The sequence below is a fragment of the Copadichromis virginalis genome, linkage group LG3, assembly GCF_057382275.1.
Source record: "Copadichromis virginalis isolate Kocher_CV1m ecotype Utaka linkage group LG3, C_Virginalis_male_GT1.1, whole genome shotgun sequence".
In the NCBI taxonomy this organism is placed as follows: Eukaryota; Metazoa; Chordata; class Actinopteri; order Cichliformes; family Cichlidae; genus Copadichromis; species Copadichromis virginalis.
The window spans coordinates 33,521,067-33,538,933 of NC_140620.1; the positions used below are offsets into that span (position 1 = coordinate 33,521,067).

Consider the following 17,867-nt stretch of genomic DNA (forward strand, 5'->3'; position numbering starts at 1 on the left):
TCAAGTCACTGGTGTAAAAGTCCAAGTAAAGTCACAAGTCTGAAACTTTGAATTTCAAGTCCTTTCGAGTCTTTAAAAAAAATGAAAAAAGAATGTTGCAGTTATATGCTAAATGTAAATATTAGACCATGTAATTTTAAAATCTGTGTTTTTCTCAACACATGACAAAATAGTGAACTTAGAAAATATACACAAATTGTGAAGTTGCACCTCTATAAAATGCAGCTCAATTTAACTTAGCTCCAAGAATAATTTTCACCGACAGTTCTGAGATACGCTGCATGTTATTCTTGGATGCGCTTGTAGGACCGGCTTTAAAATAGCATGACAAAAATATCATACACATTAAAAAAACTGTATCACCAACGGAGCCTGGACAACATTTGCTAGTTAGATGAAGTCAGCTATCTCATTGTAGCAAAAGAGAAGCACCACCTCCTGTTCTTTATGTAACTTCAACTGTCGGAGAAAGTTGGAAGTTGTTCCATATCTGTCTGTGATTCTCTTCTTGCATGTTTTGCATATTGCATTTCGGTTTTTTGTTGACTACTTCATAGTTTATGTACCTGAAAAAAATAAAATTTTTAAGCGTTTTTTTTTTCTTTAAAAAAAAAATCTGGTTAATTTGATTGGCTGTGCTACAGTTCACGCACACATACGTACGCGTGTGGTTTGAATACATGATGCACACTTTCTATACAATATGCATGTTAAATTTTATATTTGGGGTGAAATATCAAGTCTTTTCAAGTAAACCGGTTCAAGTCCAATTCAAGTCCCAGGTCATTAGTGTAAAAGTCCAAATCAAGTCACAAGTCTTAGAACATTTTTTCAAGTCAAGTTTAAAGTCATAAAATGAATGACTCGAGTCTGACTCGAGTCCAAGTCATGTGACTCGAGTCCACACCTCTGAGTTTAAATGCATACAAACAGGTTTATAAGAGAGTGCTGTTTGACATGCAGGGAAAGAGCTTTGGTAGGTTTTAATCGATGTCTATTTTTAAACGGGTAAGCACTAGGGCTGGGCTGTATCATACCGTTCACGGTAATACTGGTGTAATGTTGGGCAACGATAAGAAAAGGAAATATCGCGATAGAATATGGGTAAAACGCGCATGCGCAGTGCCTTTGTTTACATACGCACATGGCGGCGACGCAGAATGAGAAGAGCGAAAGCGGATCGTTGAATGAAACAGATGAACCAGAATTGGTTTGTAAAAATGCTGCAACTTCACTGGTGTGGAACTGGTCTAGCTTTCGTCCGTCAGATACACAACAGAGCACTATTTTTGGTAGAGCATGCTAGCGGGCCGTCGTTATTACCGTGTTGTTTGGAAAATACGGCACACTTAAAATCAATCCTTTTATTTTTCTGAAAATCGACAGTGCCCCTTATAATCCCGTGCGCCTTATGTATGAATTCTGGTTGTGTTTACTGACCTCGAAATGATTTTATGTGGTACATGGTGCTCAAAAATCTGTCAAATGTTTTAGTACAACTTTGCTAAGCTACGAAGCCGCACCGCTTGATGGATTGTCGGAGCATTACGGCTATCGTAGGCCGGCGCCTCGCGGAGTGATACGTACTGTGCTTCAACATAATATTACCGTATTGTGTGTGTATAACCTCTTTTTAAGTTTTGTAGATATTATACATAGTTATGCTGAGGATATGTCAGCCAATTTCCACTGGAAATGCCTTTTGGTTAAACTGTCAGCAAGGAATTTGCACTGTTACGTTTTTATATAACTTTAATGCACATAAAAAAGCTGCTTGTTTAAGTGAAAATACATTGATGGTTGTTTGTTTTGTTTTTTTTGCACTAATAAAGTTGAGGAGTATTTTGTCTAGTGTCATTTATATCGTCAGTTATATCGTTATTGCAAATTTTCAAATGTGTATCGTGATAAATATTTTTGGTCATATCGCCCTGCTCTAGTAAGCACTGCTGTTTTGCTTGCCCTGACAAAAATCTGTAACTCATACCAAAAACATTTTCTTTGGAAGATAAAAATACACTGCTCAAAAAAGTTCAAATCAGAGTATAGCATCATATCTGAGAGGAGAATCCAGGAGACAGGCATTTACTCTATGAGTGTTGGACAGGCCTGTAGAAGCCCCTTAACCCATTAGCAGGACAAGTATCTACTCCTTTGTGCAAGGAGGAACAGGATGAGCACTGCCAGAGCCCTACAAAATGACCTCCAGTAGGCCAATGGTGAGAATGTCTCTGACCAAAACAGGAACACGAGGGTGTCTGAGGGCCTGTCATCCTCTGCTGCTCACTGCTTGGTACCACGGAGCCCATTTGACATTTGCTATTGAATACTAAAATTGGCAGGTCCAACACTGGCACCCTGTGCATTTCACAGATGAGATTCTACAGTTCTAGGCAACTGCACCTTGACTGCCATCAGTTATCTGGATGACCCATATAGTTGATTCTGGGACAGTAAAGAATCAACTTTGATTTTTTGATTTGATTTTTTTGTACCTTGATGACTGACATGTTTAAAGACAAATTTTTGGACCCATTGTCAGACCCTACGGTGGTTGGTCTCGGATTCCTCCAGATGCACGACAATGTACATTTACAGACTGACATTTTACCAGAAATGAAAGTTACAACAGATAATTATTTTTTTAATGCATAATAGTGATGCATTCATTAGTCTTTTCAGAGCTTTTATTCATGATCTGAGATTGAAACAATAAGGTATGCTTGTGGTTCAGTTGTGCTCTGGAGGTTGCTTTGCCTTCATTTCGCCACCAGATGTTGTTCTTTGCCTCAAAACTTTGGATCTTTTTTGCCAAAAACAGAAGTAAAGCTTTAAACTTTTGAGACTTTAGGTGCCCATCGCTGGTTAAAAAATACCCCTTCACAGGAAAAAATGTTTTCTACTCTTATGATTTCTGGACAAAAGGCCCCAAATGTAGGACTCACAAAACAGACTTGAAGAATGACACAAAAAAAAGGACTTTAAGAAAGTTCAGTACAGGGGACCAAGAAAGTCACATTCCAAAACAGGAAATAAATTCCTGTTTCCAAAAGTCTTTACAAACACATATAGCACACAAAGCATACCAAAGTGTGCTTTCACACTTGCCAAAATATCACTTTTGTGGTGTGAATGTGATCCGACCCCAATCCAAACTAATTACTGTATGTTACAAGCCTAGAATGCTTTGTATTCTCACTGTTGGACGCTATTACAGATGTGTAATAATCTGTAAAGGCTAGCAGCTAGCCATGAAATAAAGGTAAGTTCTCTGTGTTTTCCAATAGCCCAGAACACAGCACCTTCTTCCTCTATTTACTTTTGTTGCTCCTGCCCCAGACACATCTGGCCAATTAGCAGGCTGAACATTCTCACGTGGTTTGTAGAGCTGCATTTTAGTTTGCTTGGAGTTCACTTTGACTTTTCTTTGCGTGAAAACACCCAACCTGACAAAACTGAGGCTGAGAGTGGAGACACCTGGGAAACTAGACGCGGCTTCATTAAATAAAGTGATGAGACAAGGGAAATATAACTAAAATAAAGATCTGTGAGACAAAGGATTATCAAAATAAAACAGCAAGTAACATAACAAGGAAACAACACAGAGATGATGACTTAAAAGAAGAGGATAAATTAATAAATATAACAATAAATAATGTCAAAACATAGTAATTCTTCTAAGTAGACTCTGAATACTAGAGTGAAAGGACACCTCCAGAGTCACAAACAGCTTCTTCCCGTACGCCATTAAGACTATTAACAAACACTAACCCCCACACCCTACAACTGCCCACCCACCTCACTCATCTGAGGCATAGTCTGAGTAACCCTCATCACTCACACACAGACTCCACTCAGACCAAGGCTTTTTTTTCTTTGTATATATTTCTCTTGTTTTGTATCTATCCCTCTTCATCATATATATTTATTCTGCTTGCTATTTATTCCTGCTGTCTACTATTTATATTTTATTCTAGCATAGTTGGTGTGGAGCACTCACAAGTTCATTGTACATGTACAATGACAATGTGTTCCATTCTCTTAAGTAACTCCATAACTAAAACTTCATTATTACCAGAAAATCAACAAAAGAACCCAACAAAACACAAGGATCATGACATCTGTAGAATAATGTATAAGTTGGGAGGGAGACCTCTCTCACTGTTGAGACAACATGGCACTGATGGAAAAAGGACACCTCGTGCATGTCTGAGAGAGGGCATTGTATTTGAAAATAAGAGCAGACTATGACTTGCCAGGAATGAAGACGTACTGGTTTTCAAATATTTCCATCGTCACAGAAGCGACTGACTGCCTTCTTACTAGTGTTGACTGAAAATGATAAAAGCACTAAGTCTTATGTCTGCTGTATGTTAGTAATTTGTGCTCGAACTCTTTGTTAATATGTTTATACCTCATCCAGACAAGTCTGTAAGTATTAACATACAGACCTAATTGGGGTTTTTTTAGTGGAAAGAGAGAAATATGCTTCATATCATCTGCACATGTTTGGGTTGTTTATTGTATGGTGGGGCTTTTGTGTGTGTGTTTTGTGTTTGTGCAAAATAAAAGGGAGGGCGGAAGGGGGTCTGAGTCTGTTTGTGTGTCCCACTTACCTAGTTTCTTGAACCAAAAAAGTGTGTGAACTCAAACAGCGGTGACTAAGAGGAACAATGAGACTCTTTATTCAAAACAGCACTTTAAAAGTTCAGCAAAGATTTTCTTGCAGTAAATTTGTCAATCTCCAACTGTGTTTAAGTAGTTACTGATTTAAAAAGAAAACAGAGTTTTTATTCGATTCCAGGATTGCATCAGTGTTTGGTTAAGACCTGTGGCGCCCTGTTTTTTTTTCTTTTTTCTTTTTGTTCTTCCAAGGTCTGACATCAAGGACGAAGTGAGTATGAAAACGAGCTTTCTTTGAGCCAGAACACAAATTTGTCCAAAATGCCAGTATCGTTGCTCAGTGTACGGGCTGAATGAGTCATGCTGGATACATAAAGATTTTGAGGGTGATTACAAAGAAAACTAACCAAACAATTTGCCAATGTTATGTCTGATTATAATCCAGTGTGATACAAGTTCATCTACAGAACATCTGCTGTCCAGTTTCATCTTCTGTTACAGATATAGCAGTCTGCAAGTCGTTGTACCCTGCATTATATTTAGCAGGGCTTTCCCTTTTGGCAGGACCTGACCATAGAAGCAAAATCAAACAAAACAAAACAATTTTACTGACAGGTGACCACCATTTAAAAGTAAATGATTTCCTAAATGGAAAACAAAATTAATTCCAGTTGTTGTCATGTCCCAAGTAGGTCAGCACTGCTGAGCTCATGCTGAAAAATGCTGAAATTTCTTTACTGTGCTGCCATCCAAAGGACAAATGTGGTTATTGCTTTTGGAGCCAAGTATTGTTTTGTAAGAAAGAAATAAAAGTCAGATCCAGTGTACTTTAATCCATCATGAAATGTAACAGTTACTTATCATCCAGCAGTTTTCAGGATGCAGAAATGCCACTTAACCTCAATGACAAGTTCATTTCTGAACAAGAAACACAAACGAATACACAGTTGAACTCATAATAATATGTTATCATTAATAAATAGCATTAATATAATATTACAATCAAATGCAAATGAATCATATTAACTCCTGTAACAAATGAAATTCCCAAATCTTGGAGTAAGATAATGTGTATTGCCTACTTTAGAGGAAATAACAGTAACAGACCCCACAGACTATATATAAATGATAGATTTAGCTTCTAAGTCTACAGAGTGACCAACAGAGAAGTACTGGCTTGGTAATGGGTAGGACTATGGACTTGCTGAGGATTGTAGTCAAAAGCTGCACAGAAAGGGTATATATAGACCAACTCTAAAGATAGTCCACAATCCACAGTGTTTTAGTGGCTTAGAGAACTCAAAGTGGCAGGCATCTTCTCTCCCTGTGCTGCAGAACAGAATGTTTTGTCATGTCATCGTGTAGCGAAGGAGTATGTGGAGTAGGACAGAAGTATATGCTAGAGATAGTCTATCTATCTTGCTTTTACCTGCATTCTTTCTGATGCCCAACAGGGGGCGATTACTCAGGTTTCTAAAAAGCCTTCTGCTATTATAGATGTACTTCCATACTCTCTGATGTCACTGAATACCTGGTAACTTTTTGAGGCTCAGTTGCTAGTTTTACATCATAGTGTACAGAGTATGAAATTCCTTTGTAAATCTGTCATCATTATTTGAGTCAGAAAGGTGGATAAACCAGGAAATGCTAATTGGTTAATGACTTGTTACTCATAAGCTGTTAACCAATAAGTGGTTCACTTTTCGTGTCTGACTTAAAAACACTAAGATAGCTACAAAAGACAATTAAACTGATTGTGTTATGGTGGCTATGTCCACCTTTTATGTATATATAGTCCATGGACTGAGCTTGTGTGTGCATATATATAGGCTATTCATCATACCTGACTCCATGAATCACTTTAAATCCTAGATAAGCACTTTAGCTTCATCAATGGAGGACGTGATAATGGTTTCAGCCAGCTGTTGGGCCAGTAGGTTGAGATCACTGTCATGTGACATCTGTTCTCTTTTTTTGGCAGCCAGAACCCACTTAGTAATATCACATGACAGAGCCTGTGCAAAAGTCTCTATAGTTGGTTCATGCAGAGGTGCTACTTCGAAATTGCCTCTCCCCAAATCATCTGTAGACAGCGACTGCATGAGATGCTCCATCAGTTCCACATGAGGGTCGCTGATCAAAGCGTCTCCGTTGTCCTCCTTGTCCTTTGGCGTTGGTGGAGGAGGCGAGGGTAGGAAAACCTTTGCCAGGCCTCCTTTTAGCTTACGGGCGAAGCTGCTTCTGCTCCTCTCCAGCTCTGGGAGAAGAGGCGTGGTCGGTGGGGCGTCGGGGTAGTCGAGGGATCCCACAGCGGGAAGCCCTGTCTGGGATAGAGGTGGATGGCAAGGCTGGGTAGAAGTCTGGTGTTCTTGGTCTCTTCTAGATTTATCCTCAAAACACTGGTGTTCACCCTTGTTGTTCTCCATCTCTATTTCAGCACCCTCCATGTGGTCCTTTAAGTTTCTTCCTCTACACACTTCACTCAGAGCGATCTCAATCACTGCGGATGCTAGCGCCTCAGCTAGCATTTCGTGCTCTTGGTTATAAATGGACTCCTCAGGTTCTACTGTTTCCTTTTGGCTAAAAACTGATCGAAGTATGTGCTCTGACATGTTTTGGGCAAACTCCCCGAGAGCCTCTGTGTTTAGGGGGCTTGTTTTGAGGCCTTCGGGAATACCAGGGTCTTGTGGAGGGGGCTCTGGCATCCTCGAATCTGCACTTTCTGTCTTCATTGGATCCTGTGTGGATAAAAACAATAATCTCCGTGAAAGTGCAGGGGATATTGATTTTCCTGCAGCTTCTTTTCAGCTACAGAAGGTAATGGAAAGCAAAGAAAAATAACCTCTGGTTTGGACTGCTTGTTTGGAAAATTAGTTTATTTTTGCACTTTTATTTGAATATTACTTGCCAGCGTGCTCAGTGTAAGCTAAGTACGATGTCAATATTTCCCTTGGTGTATGCTTTCTCCTTTCATCCCCCAAAGAAACATTTTTCTTATCCCTCAGCTGTTTCAGATTAGACAAGAAATAAAATGAGATTACAAGAATGCTACAAGTACAAGAAAAATCAAACAAGAAAGTCTAGCAAGGAGAGCATAGAGAAAGAATAACGAGACAGAAATAATAGAGGAAGTCCCCTTGCAGAATGAGATGGAAAGTAAGATTAAGGCCTCAACCACAGCCTGTCACCATATGAGCTGTCAGCCAGCCAGGATGTGACAACCAGGAAGTTCGGTTTGCTATTAGATTAGCACGAAACACTCTGTTGGTCTCAAGTAGCACCAACTCGCCCGACAGCTGATGCACAATTTGTACAGAAATGGAGAAAGGTTTGTTACCCGGAGAGCAAATGATGATAGCTTTTGACAGGCGTAATAATTTTCTAGAAGGTCTTTGTTTTTCAAGTCCAGCTTCATTTCGAGGCTCCGAGTGTGCATTATTGAGATTAAATAGCATAAAATGTCCTACAGCTGCCACTGTTCTAAAGAGTCAGATTGAATAAATTTCAGGCAGCCTGTTTTGTTTTACTAATTCCTCTTATGTTAAATTAATAGTTTAATATTGTAAAAGACACTAAGCCTTTCTTTATTTCCTCTTTTTGAGAGTTCAATGAGAAGATAATTACCAACAACATCCAACAACATCCAAACACTGTGGTGGTAATAAAAGTCTGCCTGGCACCATCTCTAAAGCTTATCATTAACTTTATGTGTTATTTATGTGTTGGTTTAAAATGGAGCACTGTAACAAAAAATAATTTCCCCCAGGGATCAATAAAGTATTCTGATTCTGATTCTGATTATTTGTTTAAATCTCTCAAAATATGACAATTAAGAACAGCATGTTTTATTTTTTATGGGGGTTATAGGGGAATGTTTTTCTTTCTTATTTGTCTGGCTGCGAGCAGATGAGCTATTGATCTTCTGATGTAATTCTTGGCAAAATGTGGCCTTTTACATAAACATTACTCATGACATTTGAGAGCACAAACAGGCTTGTGTAATGGGATTTGCCCTTATTGTTAAAGTTACATCTTATTTTAAACATACCTTACTATTAGTATGCTTCTTGACTCAGAAACTACAAAAACAATGTGACACATTGTGAGATGTGTGTCACCACAGTGTGTCACTTAGTGTAGTAGGCCTATGACCACATGGTGTGAAATTCTGGTTAACTTAATAGGCGTTAAGCTGCATCCATATAGGGAGCAACCACAGCAACGTTGTGACCAGACACCAGAGAAAGTCAATGAATTTCAGTACTTATGGGTGAAAAAAACTGCTGACAATGTGAAGTAGGTGGAGATACACTTTTTTAACTTCAAGATGAGCGATTGAAGCAATTACCAACAGGAGCATAGGACACTGGTGACTGGCCTATGATTGGACAGTAAATACACTGAACTGAAGTGAAGCTTGAAATGACCACTAACAACAACCTGTGAGCTTCAAAGGGATGTGAGATGTGCGAATTGCTCCCTGTGCTTTATTAGTATTAGTGTAACTTTGGCTGACTAATTAATTACTTCCATCAAATTATTTCATCTAAAATACTGGGGGGATAACACCTTTTAACTACTTATCACTGAGTACTAGTTAGGTTGTGTTTCAAGGTATGTTTAGGCTGGCATAGAAAGATAAAAAGACACTTATTTAAAATGCATCTTATTTTAATACTTCCTAGTTGCCCTGCGACAGACTGGCGACCTGTCCAGGGTGTACCCCGCCTCTCGCCCTATGACAGCTGGGATAGGCTCCAGCATCCCGCGCGACCCTGAAAAGGATAAGCGGAAGCAAATGGATGGATGGATGGATGGATAGTTGCTAAGTATTCCTTTTGACTCAGAAATTACAAAGCAGATTAAACTGCTTTCGGTATAGCTTGATCTAACTAGATTACAAAGACATTAATACCTTCAAACAGCAGTTATAGCCGCTGAAAATAATATCTTCTATCAGTCCTTGCTCTGTGTTAATTTGGTTGTTTATTGGGATTAGAAAGCAGATGAGATGAGCTTATTTAAGGTCTCAGTTGTAGGCCTGGAGACTGGTTCGTAAGTCTGTGGCAACCTATGGTTGCTATGGGAAAATGTGTAATCTCAGTTGGCAAATTGTTAATGGGAGTCTCTGGATGACATCGACTGTAAAGAGGGTGCTGCACTTGACACCTGCTTTTGTTTGCTTTGGTAGCTCGAAAGTTTCTGCAGTTTACACGTAAGATGACTTTTCTGCAAACACAAGACAGACTTGGAAACTAGCTCTGTGAGCTGTACTGAAACTTGAAAAAGCGCAATGGAAACCAGACATGATGAACATTCACCTTGAAAATAACATTTGTGCCTTACCAGTGTAACAATCACATTTCAAAATATGAAAAGTTTCTGGTTCATGTCTTACTTTTTACTGTTTAACTACAGCTTTGGGAATAGTTTGCAAGTGTTTACAGACCTGTTGAATACTTATTTCTTTTTTTCAAATGGTTGTTTTCAGATGGTAACCAACAGATCTATAGACCTGTATTTTAAGTATGTCTTCTCGCTCGCAAAGCCCACAGTGTGTTACTGAATTTGTTAGCACTTGCTAACATAATTGCAATCAAATGTTCTCATCTAAACTACTGAAAATAATACCTTGCAACCATTCCTCACGAAGTACCAATTCTGGTGTTTTTTGGCAGAGACTTTGTTGTTGTTTTAGTTTGCTTTCTGAATGAGGAACTACAAAACAGATTAGGCAAGATGGAAGACAAAAATAAAGAGAGGGGGCTAACGATATAGTTACTCCTCTCAACACAGCTTTACTTTGCTAGTACAGAAATGCATTAATGGCATAAAACTGTATTTTCTAAACTAATAAAAATAAGAATTTTGAACCAATCCTCGGTTCTAGTTGAATTGTAATAATGAGTCAGAAATGTGGAACTAAAATTAGTACCGTGAACGACTTCCTTAACTTTAGTTTCATCACAGTTATTGTGTTATTATTAGCTTACGGTCTCTGAATCTGGCTGTGAATGTCAGAATTGGCATTATTGGCCTTCTAGGCTGGCTGGTTCAGTTGCAGCTTTTAGAGGATCGTTTACCTCTTGAATGTAAATATAAATTAAAAACAATAATTTTCTCCTTCCCATTGTTTTCCTCATGTAGCCACAATGTAAAATGATTTTTACTTTACTGGCATACATGTTGCACATTTAATATGGTGTGTCACACCATTATCCTGTCATTACCCATAAATTTACCACCATCCTCTGTTCAAAATGGACAGAGCCCAAAGATGAGGTTGAGACTGGGAATGAAGTGCAGATGTGGAGTAAATTGCAGCTAAAACAAAAAATGTTTTTCTCTTGGCAATATGACTTGGACCTCCACATGGAGACAGGAACATTTGGGCCTGTGATTGCTGTGTTACACAATCCTGTGAGTCCCTAATTTGATTACACTAACACACCTCGCCTACTCTCTCTAGCGCCCACGCTAACAGCACAAAGGCAGGTCAGAGATGCAAATTACTGGTTAAAAAAAAGAGCCGATGCCTACAATGACCTTCTGTTTAACCTTTATTTCTTCCTCTTCCAGTTTCAGTGTTACAATCCAAAGTTTTTTCTTTTGCTTTGTATCTTGTCTCAACCTATCTTGAATTAGGTTGAGTCTTTGAAAGCTCAAGAACATCCGTACAAATAAGGATTTACAAATTTACTCATGCAACTAGACTTCTGCCCAAACAGAACCAGAATCAACTCACAGTGTACAATGTATGAAGTACGGCAGCTCAAAATGGCCAGCTTCTGATTTTTAAAGGTATATGGCAAGACTCAGGAGGAATCTTGAAGGCCATTTGGATACGATTAAAAGTAAAAGTTACATGCCTCAAAAGTTACGTACTACAGAACTGTATAAAAATAAAAATAAACAAGATGCAGTAAATATCAGGCAACTTAAACTGCCTACATTTAGAGAAACTTACCAGCTGGGAGAAGAGTGACAGTTGACGCTTTAATGCAGCCAGTGCAAATGAGTGTACAAGGAAGTGGTTTGACAAAGAAGTTCAGAAGTTTTACTCACTTCCTGTGTGTGTGTGTGTGTGTGTGTGTGTGTGTGTGTGTGTGTGTGTGTGTGTGTGTGTGTGTGTGTGTGAGAGAGAGAGAGAGTGAGAGAGAGAGAGATGATCAGCCATTGTGCATAAATATAACTCACTGACACAACAAAAAATGACACATTCATGGGCATTAGATGAACCTTGGGTCTGATATAAAACGGTTCTGTCAGCTTAATCGTCTTCCTTTGTTCATGAGTTAAAACAGAAGAGGATCAGATGAAGGGCAGAGGAGGAGAGGTTATGAAGGAGGTAAAGCATTCCAGATGCTCACCATTTACTCTTTTAAAAATACAGTACTCTTATTTACAGTTTGGTGCACCGCAACGGTCAAACAATTTTATGTATGAAAGGAAAACTCACCATGTTGTGCTCATTTGCAGGCTTGTATTTATTTTGTGCTTTGTCTAGAAGGTTTACACAGTCGCATGTTCAGAAAACACATTACATTGCTGCAATACCTTTTTTTTAATCTTTTGTTTACAATGCTTACAAATGTTGATGACTTTGCTTAAACCTTTGTTTAAAAAAATAAATAAAAACCTTTATTAATAATTATAGATGGGTCTGAAACGTGTAGCCAAAACAAAAGTGCCTGCATTCTTTTCAATGGCCTCAAAGGGAGCAATGGCTGTGGTTACAACAGCACTTTTGGTCTTATAGACGTAAGTGGACTAGTTCTAAAACACTCAAAGCAGTTTTTACTACAAGTGTTATTCACCCAATCACACAATACTATACAATCTATGTCTGAGTGCTTTCTAACATGGACACTGCGGTGGATGCATCAGGGCAACTTAGGGTTCAGCATCTTGCCCAAGGATGCTTTAGCATGTGCACTAAAGGAGTCAGAAATTGATCCACCAACCTTCTGATTGATAAGCTAGCTTCTCGACCGCCTGACTTACATCTACCTTGAAAAAAGAAGATAAGGAAAAGTCTGGGCCAGGGCTGCCCAATCCCAGTCCTCAAGAGCTACTATCCTGCAGCTTTTAGATGCATCCCTACTCCAACACAGCTGAATCAAATGGTTTGATTACCTCTTCAGCATGCCATCATGTTTGGCAAAGGCCTGATAACAAGCCATTCATTTGATTCTGGTGTGTGGGAACAAGGATGCATCTAAAAGCTGCAGGACGGTAGCTCTCGAGGACCGGGATTGGGCACCCCTGGTCTGGGCAAACAGCAGATAAAAGACACAGATGATTTTACTGGTGATGGAAAAATTCAGAGCCTTTATGTGAAGCTAATCTGTAACAAGTAAAAATCCAGACACTTTAGCCTTAAAAATATCACTTTGATTAAATAGCTTGCACATACTGGTGAATTACCTATTAGAGAAACATATAAATGCTGTTAATTTTTAATGTATGAACATTACATTGGGGGGTAGTCTAATAAATGTGTTGTGTATATGATAAATATTAGTTGGAGACGTGAGGAAACCATCCATTTTTTAATGAGCAATAAGCACTGCAATATTTTCCATTGCATAGAAAGAACATGACAAATCATAAAAAGAGGGTCCAAGTGCCTGAATTTGTACATCCAACCACTGGAACTGAGCCCACAGTCTGATCACTTTTGAATAATATTACGTGATATACTACCTCCATGACCCTGAATTTAACATTGAAACTCCACTCTTTTCTTTGCAGCTCTAACCAAATCCTCAGAATCATACAAACTACTCCTCCAAGCTCCGATGGAAGCAATCTGGAAGACTTTTCGTCTTGGAAGGAGGACAGCATGGAGAGGAGATGAAATAAAAACTGTGTCGTGAGATGATATCTCTCTGTTGACTTCATTAGACACCAAATTCCATGTTTGAACTGCAGGTCTTGTAGCTGCTTTAGTGTGTCCTGTTCAAATAAACTGAAAGCATGGGGGGAAATGTTTAAACGGGTGAAGCCGAGGGACTTGTTTGGCCTTTTTAAAAATTTTGTTGAATCTGCTCTCTTGTGTGCTTGGCTTTGGCGTTGAAATGAAAACCGAGGAATGTTTGTTCAGTTTGGTGGTGATGAGGGTGTCCGGAGATATGTAATGATGTGATCAGAGGGTGGATTTGAGGATGACGTGGCTGAGGCTGAGGTCCCCTGGTTAGAAATGAGTTTATTTTGTTCTCTTAGATACACTTTATGGCCTCAATTCCCATTATTCAGAAAAGAATCATAGATGACACCCTCCCAACTCCTGGCGTGTGGGTGGATGTTAGCTGCCAGCTACTCCCACTGTCCATCCTGAACCCATTTAATCCACAGTCCTGTGACTCTATTACCCATGCTGTTACTGCAGTAACGCTGTGTTGTGAGCCCGAGAAGGCCCTCTGTGCTCTTTCCCCTCCAATCCAGGAAATACTTTTCTCTGCGTCAGTGAGGTCATTGCTCAACACGATGATTTAAATAAATTTAAAGGGTCGTTTCGATCTTGTGTGGCTGCCCATTTTAAAAATCATACAAATGCCAGAGGTGTCTGACACACAAAAAATCTGAAAACCTGAAAAATATAAGCCGGGAAAAGAACATTTATAGGACTGCTGTGTAGCTATGAGCTGCCAAAACCTGTTAGTGTTACACAACCAGTTTTAGTTAGATACAGAAATGTCACAATTTTGCACAATGTTTCTGAACAAGTTCATGTTTGTCTGTGAGCATCTTTTAAACCACATGTTACGGGCCCCAGGAATGGTGCCACAATAACAAAGAAGAAATCCCTGCAAACACAGGTAAAGTTCAGGAGCAATGAAGACAGTGCACTCGGTTTGCCTCTCAGATTGCATCTCTTATTCAAGTTTCAACAAACATGAACAGCATTAACAATATCCACGTGTGCATGACTTTTTCAGTCCCAGTGTCCATATCTGTCCATTTCCCCAAAGTCACAAGTAGAAAAATAAATGAATTCACACTCTACACGTTCCACTATTTTACATGTACTTCATGCGATCGCTCAGTCTAAGCAAAACAAAAGTACACACCTGCTCTTACTTAAGTAGTTGGAAGCCACTGTAATCTACAATGAATTTACAGCAATATACGACTGTACAGATTCTGAATACTGAAATTGAGCAGAATTAGACACACATTTACAGCACACTGAGGATGAAATTCACTTTTGCATAACATGGACAACTTCTTTCTACTTCACATGTCATTAACACTCACATATTAAACAGCTATATACTTTTCAAACCTCAATGACACTTAACAATAAAACATCTTTGTATCATAAGCTTTATATAAAATAGTAAAGTGTGCGGGAGTACCAACCTTCATAATGAAAAGAAAAGAAATCGATATGAATGACCTTCCTACAAGACAATGCTCTGGGCGCTAACGACCCACAATACAAAACATTACCGCGCCGTTTCTGCTAGCGGCCTGCGCAGCCTGACGCCGCTGTCTCACACTGATGCGAGTCGACCGCGCGGCAGTGCCCATAAGTGTTACAGGTACTGTTCTACTTCTTCACAAGTTAACATGGAGATAAAACATTGTTATGTACAAACAGTAGTAGTATTTCTTTACCAGGTACCAACCTGCAAACACAGGTAAAGTTCAGGAGCAATGAAGACAGTGCACTCGGTTTGCCTCTCAGATTGCATCTGACTCGTGGGCGGAAGTCCATCCCCCTAAAGCAACCGGGTTGCACCTGTCTTGGAATCAGAATCAGAATCAGAATACTTTATTGATCCCTGGGGGAAATTATTTTTTGTTACAGTGCTCCATTTTAAACCAATAATAGTTCCACCTGGGGTGTTGCTCCATTTCTTTGTACCTTCTATACAGTTTATGTGACAAAATAATGCACTGGTTAGGTTGGTCATGTTGTCAAAGTCATTTTGGATATTAATAGCCACAGAAAATAACTGATAAACAAATTAAATAAATTAAATTAAATGATTAACACAAAAGTGGCCATGCATTTTGGGTGTGCCACACACAGAAACAGATTCCCGAAGAGCACCGGGCCAGACTATGTGGAACACAATGTCAGTGACTCTATAATGCAGTCAGTTCAAAGCTTATCTCTCACACGATGCAAATTCAGACAGCTGTCGAGTTTTAAACTAAAACTATTTTTGTACTAAAACTAAACCAATCTTCTTCTTCTTTTTTTTCCAGCAGCTTTCTTTAGGGGTCACCACAACAGATCATCTGTATTCATCTCACCCTATCAATAGCATGCTCCTCTGTCACACCAGTCCTCTGCATTTCCTCCTTCTCTCCATCCATTAATCTCCTCTGTGGTCTTCCTCTTTTTCTTGTGCCTGGCAGCTCCATTTTCAACATCCTTTGGCCAGTATATCCACTGCCCCCCTCTGCACATGTCCAAACCATTTCAGCCTAGCCTCTAGTCTCCATCCTGAGCTGTCACTCTGACATAGTTATTTCAAATCTTGTCCATTCTGGTAACTCCCAGTTTAAATCTTAACATATTTAGCACTACTACCTCCAGCTTGCCCACCCACTAGGGTTGCCAACCGTCCCTTAAAAAAACGGAATCGTCCCGTATTTCGAAACAAAAGTACACGTCCCGTATTGAGCTAATAAGGGACGCACTTTGTCCCGTAATACAGTGAGAATCAAAAGTAGTAGACAATGCTCTGGGCGCTAACGACCCACAATACAAAACATTACCGCGCCGTTTCTGCTAGCGGCCTGCGCAGCCTGACACCGCTGTCTCACACTGATGCGAGTCGACCGCGCGGCAGTGCCCATAAGTGTTACAGGTACTGTTCTACTTCTTCACAAGTTAACATGGAGATAAAACATTGTTATGTACAAACAGTAGTAGTATTTCTTTACCAGGTACAAACCTGCAAACACAGGTAAAGTTCAGGAGCAATGAAGACAGTGCACTCGGTTTGCCTCTCAGATTGCATCTGACTCGTGGGCGGAAGTCCATCCCCCTAAAGCAACCGGGTTGCACCTGTCTTGGAATAATAGTTCCACCTGGGGTGTTGCTCCATTTCTTTGTACCTTCTATACAGTTTATGTGACAAAATAATGCACTGGTTAGGTTGGTCATGTTGTCAAAGTCATTTTGGATATTAATAGCCACAGAAAATAACTGATAAACAAATTAAATAAATTAAATTAAATGATTAACACAAAAGTGGCCATGCATTTTGGGTGTGCCACACACTCCCCTACAAACCAAAAGTGGCTCCCGACACTTGCAATTAACAGTGTAAACTTCCATTAACTCTGAATCAAACTTTAACTCTTCACTCAATATACTCACAAATTACAAATACATATAGGTGTGCAATGATTTTCTACATTTTCTGAATACCCAACACTATATGTACCCAAGGTCCTATGCCCGTCTTAAACTCAGCAGCAGATCGGGTAAGTGACAGCGGAGTGTACACCAGGCATAATATGGATGGGTTGGACTGAATGCCAGTACGATTGTGGACACTGGTGCATATAGAACACTGGCTCTACACCCACAGAACTAACAGCAAGACGTGGCTGATACGTTGGCTGGCCAAGGGAAGAATAGGTCAGTATCTGGCCAGGTCTCCTCTGCCTTGTAGATCTCCTTAGTACGGGCTGAGGTCCAGGTTGAGACCCTTGAGTGTTTTCACTGGAGTCATTGGTCTGGGGCGCCAGCTGCTCTTCGCCAAACTCTGGTTCCTCCACAGGGGGCGAAATGTCATTCTCTCTCTCCTGCTCCATCTCTCCTACACTCACTCGGTCAAACTCTGATCCCATAGGAACATCGCCACCCTGCATGTCACCAGGTGTCTCAGGACTAACCAATGACCCGCTCACTGGGACCTGATTAGGAATGTCCCGATTGGTCCTTAATGATTCTCTGGGTACCCGCAGCCAGTAACAAGGTGCCTCCTCATCCGTTTCAGATCCACTTACATCACCAGCCTCTATTTGGTCGACCGTTTCCCGTGGCTGATTTGACTTTCCTTTTGCCCTTGGCGGTCTATCAGGCATGCGATCATCTGTAATGTCTGCTGGTAGATCATTAACTTGAAGCAACAAATTTCTGTGGAGGGTGCGAGTATGGTGACCTCTGTTTTCAGGGCTGACCTTATAAACTGGGTTGTCACCAACCTGCTCTCTGACAATGTAGATAGTTTTCTCCCAATAGGGTTTCAGTTTGCATGGACCTCCCCTTTCTG

General features: G+C 39.9%; 1 protein-coding gene across 2 annotated transcripts; it reads right to left on the minus strand.

Moving 5' to 3' along the window:
• Nucleotides 1-4,669: 4,669 nt before the first annotated feature.
• Nucleotides 4,670-11,626, minus strand: LOC146714272 (uncharacterized). 2 transcript variants are annotated; one of them, XM_085450745.1, is made up of 3 exons: nt 11,591-11,626; nt 6,467-7,361; nt 4,670-5,190 (listed from the first exon to the last, which is right to left on the minus strand). In XM_085450745.1, exon 2 carries the CDS (start codon nt 7,353-7,355, stop codon nt 6,492-6,494), a length of 864 nt encoding a protein of 287 aa, XP_085306871.1. In that variant the 5' UTR covers nt 7,356-7,361; nt 11,591-11,626; the 3' UTR covers nt 4,670-5,190; nt 6,467-6,491. The 2 variants fall into 2 exon arrangements, with proteins under 2 accessions (XP_085306871.1, XP_085306872.1); XM_085450746.1 differs by having other exon boundaries at nt 4,670-7,361.
• Nucleotides 11,627-17,867: the final 6,241 nt, after the last annotated feature.

What these genes read in the sequence shown, in the direction of transcription:
- LOC146714272 (XM_085450745.1), bottom strand. Translation starts at nt 7,355, where the DNA reads ATGAAGACAGAAAGTGCAGATTCGAGGATGCCAGAGCCCCCTCCACAA.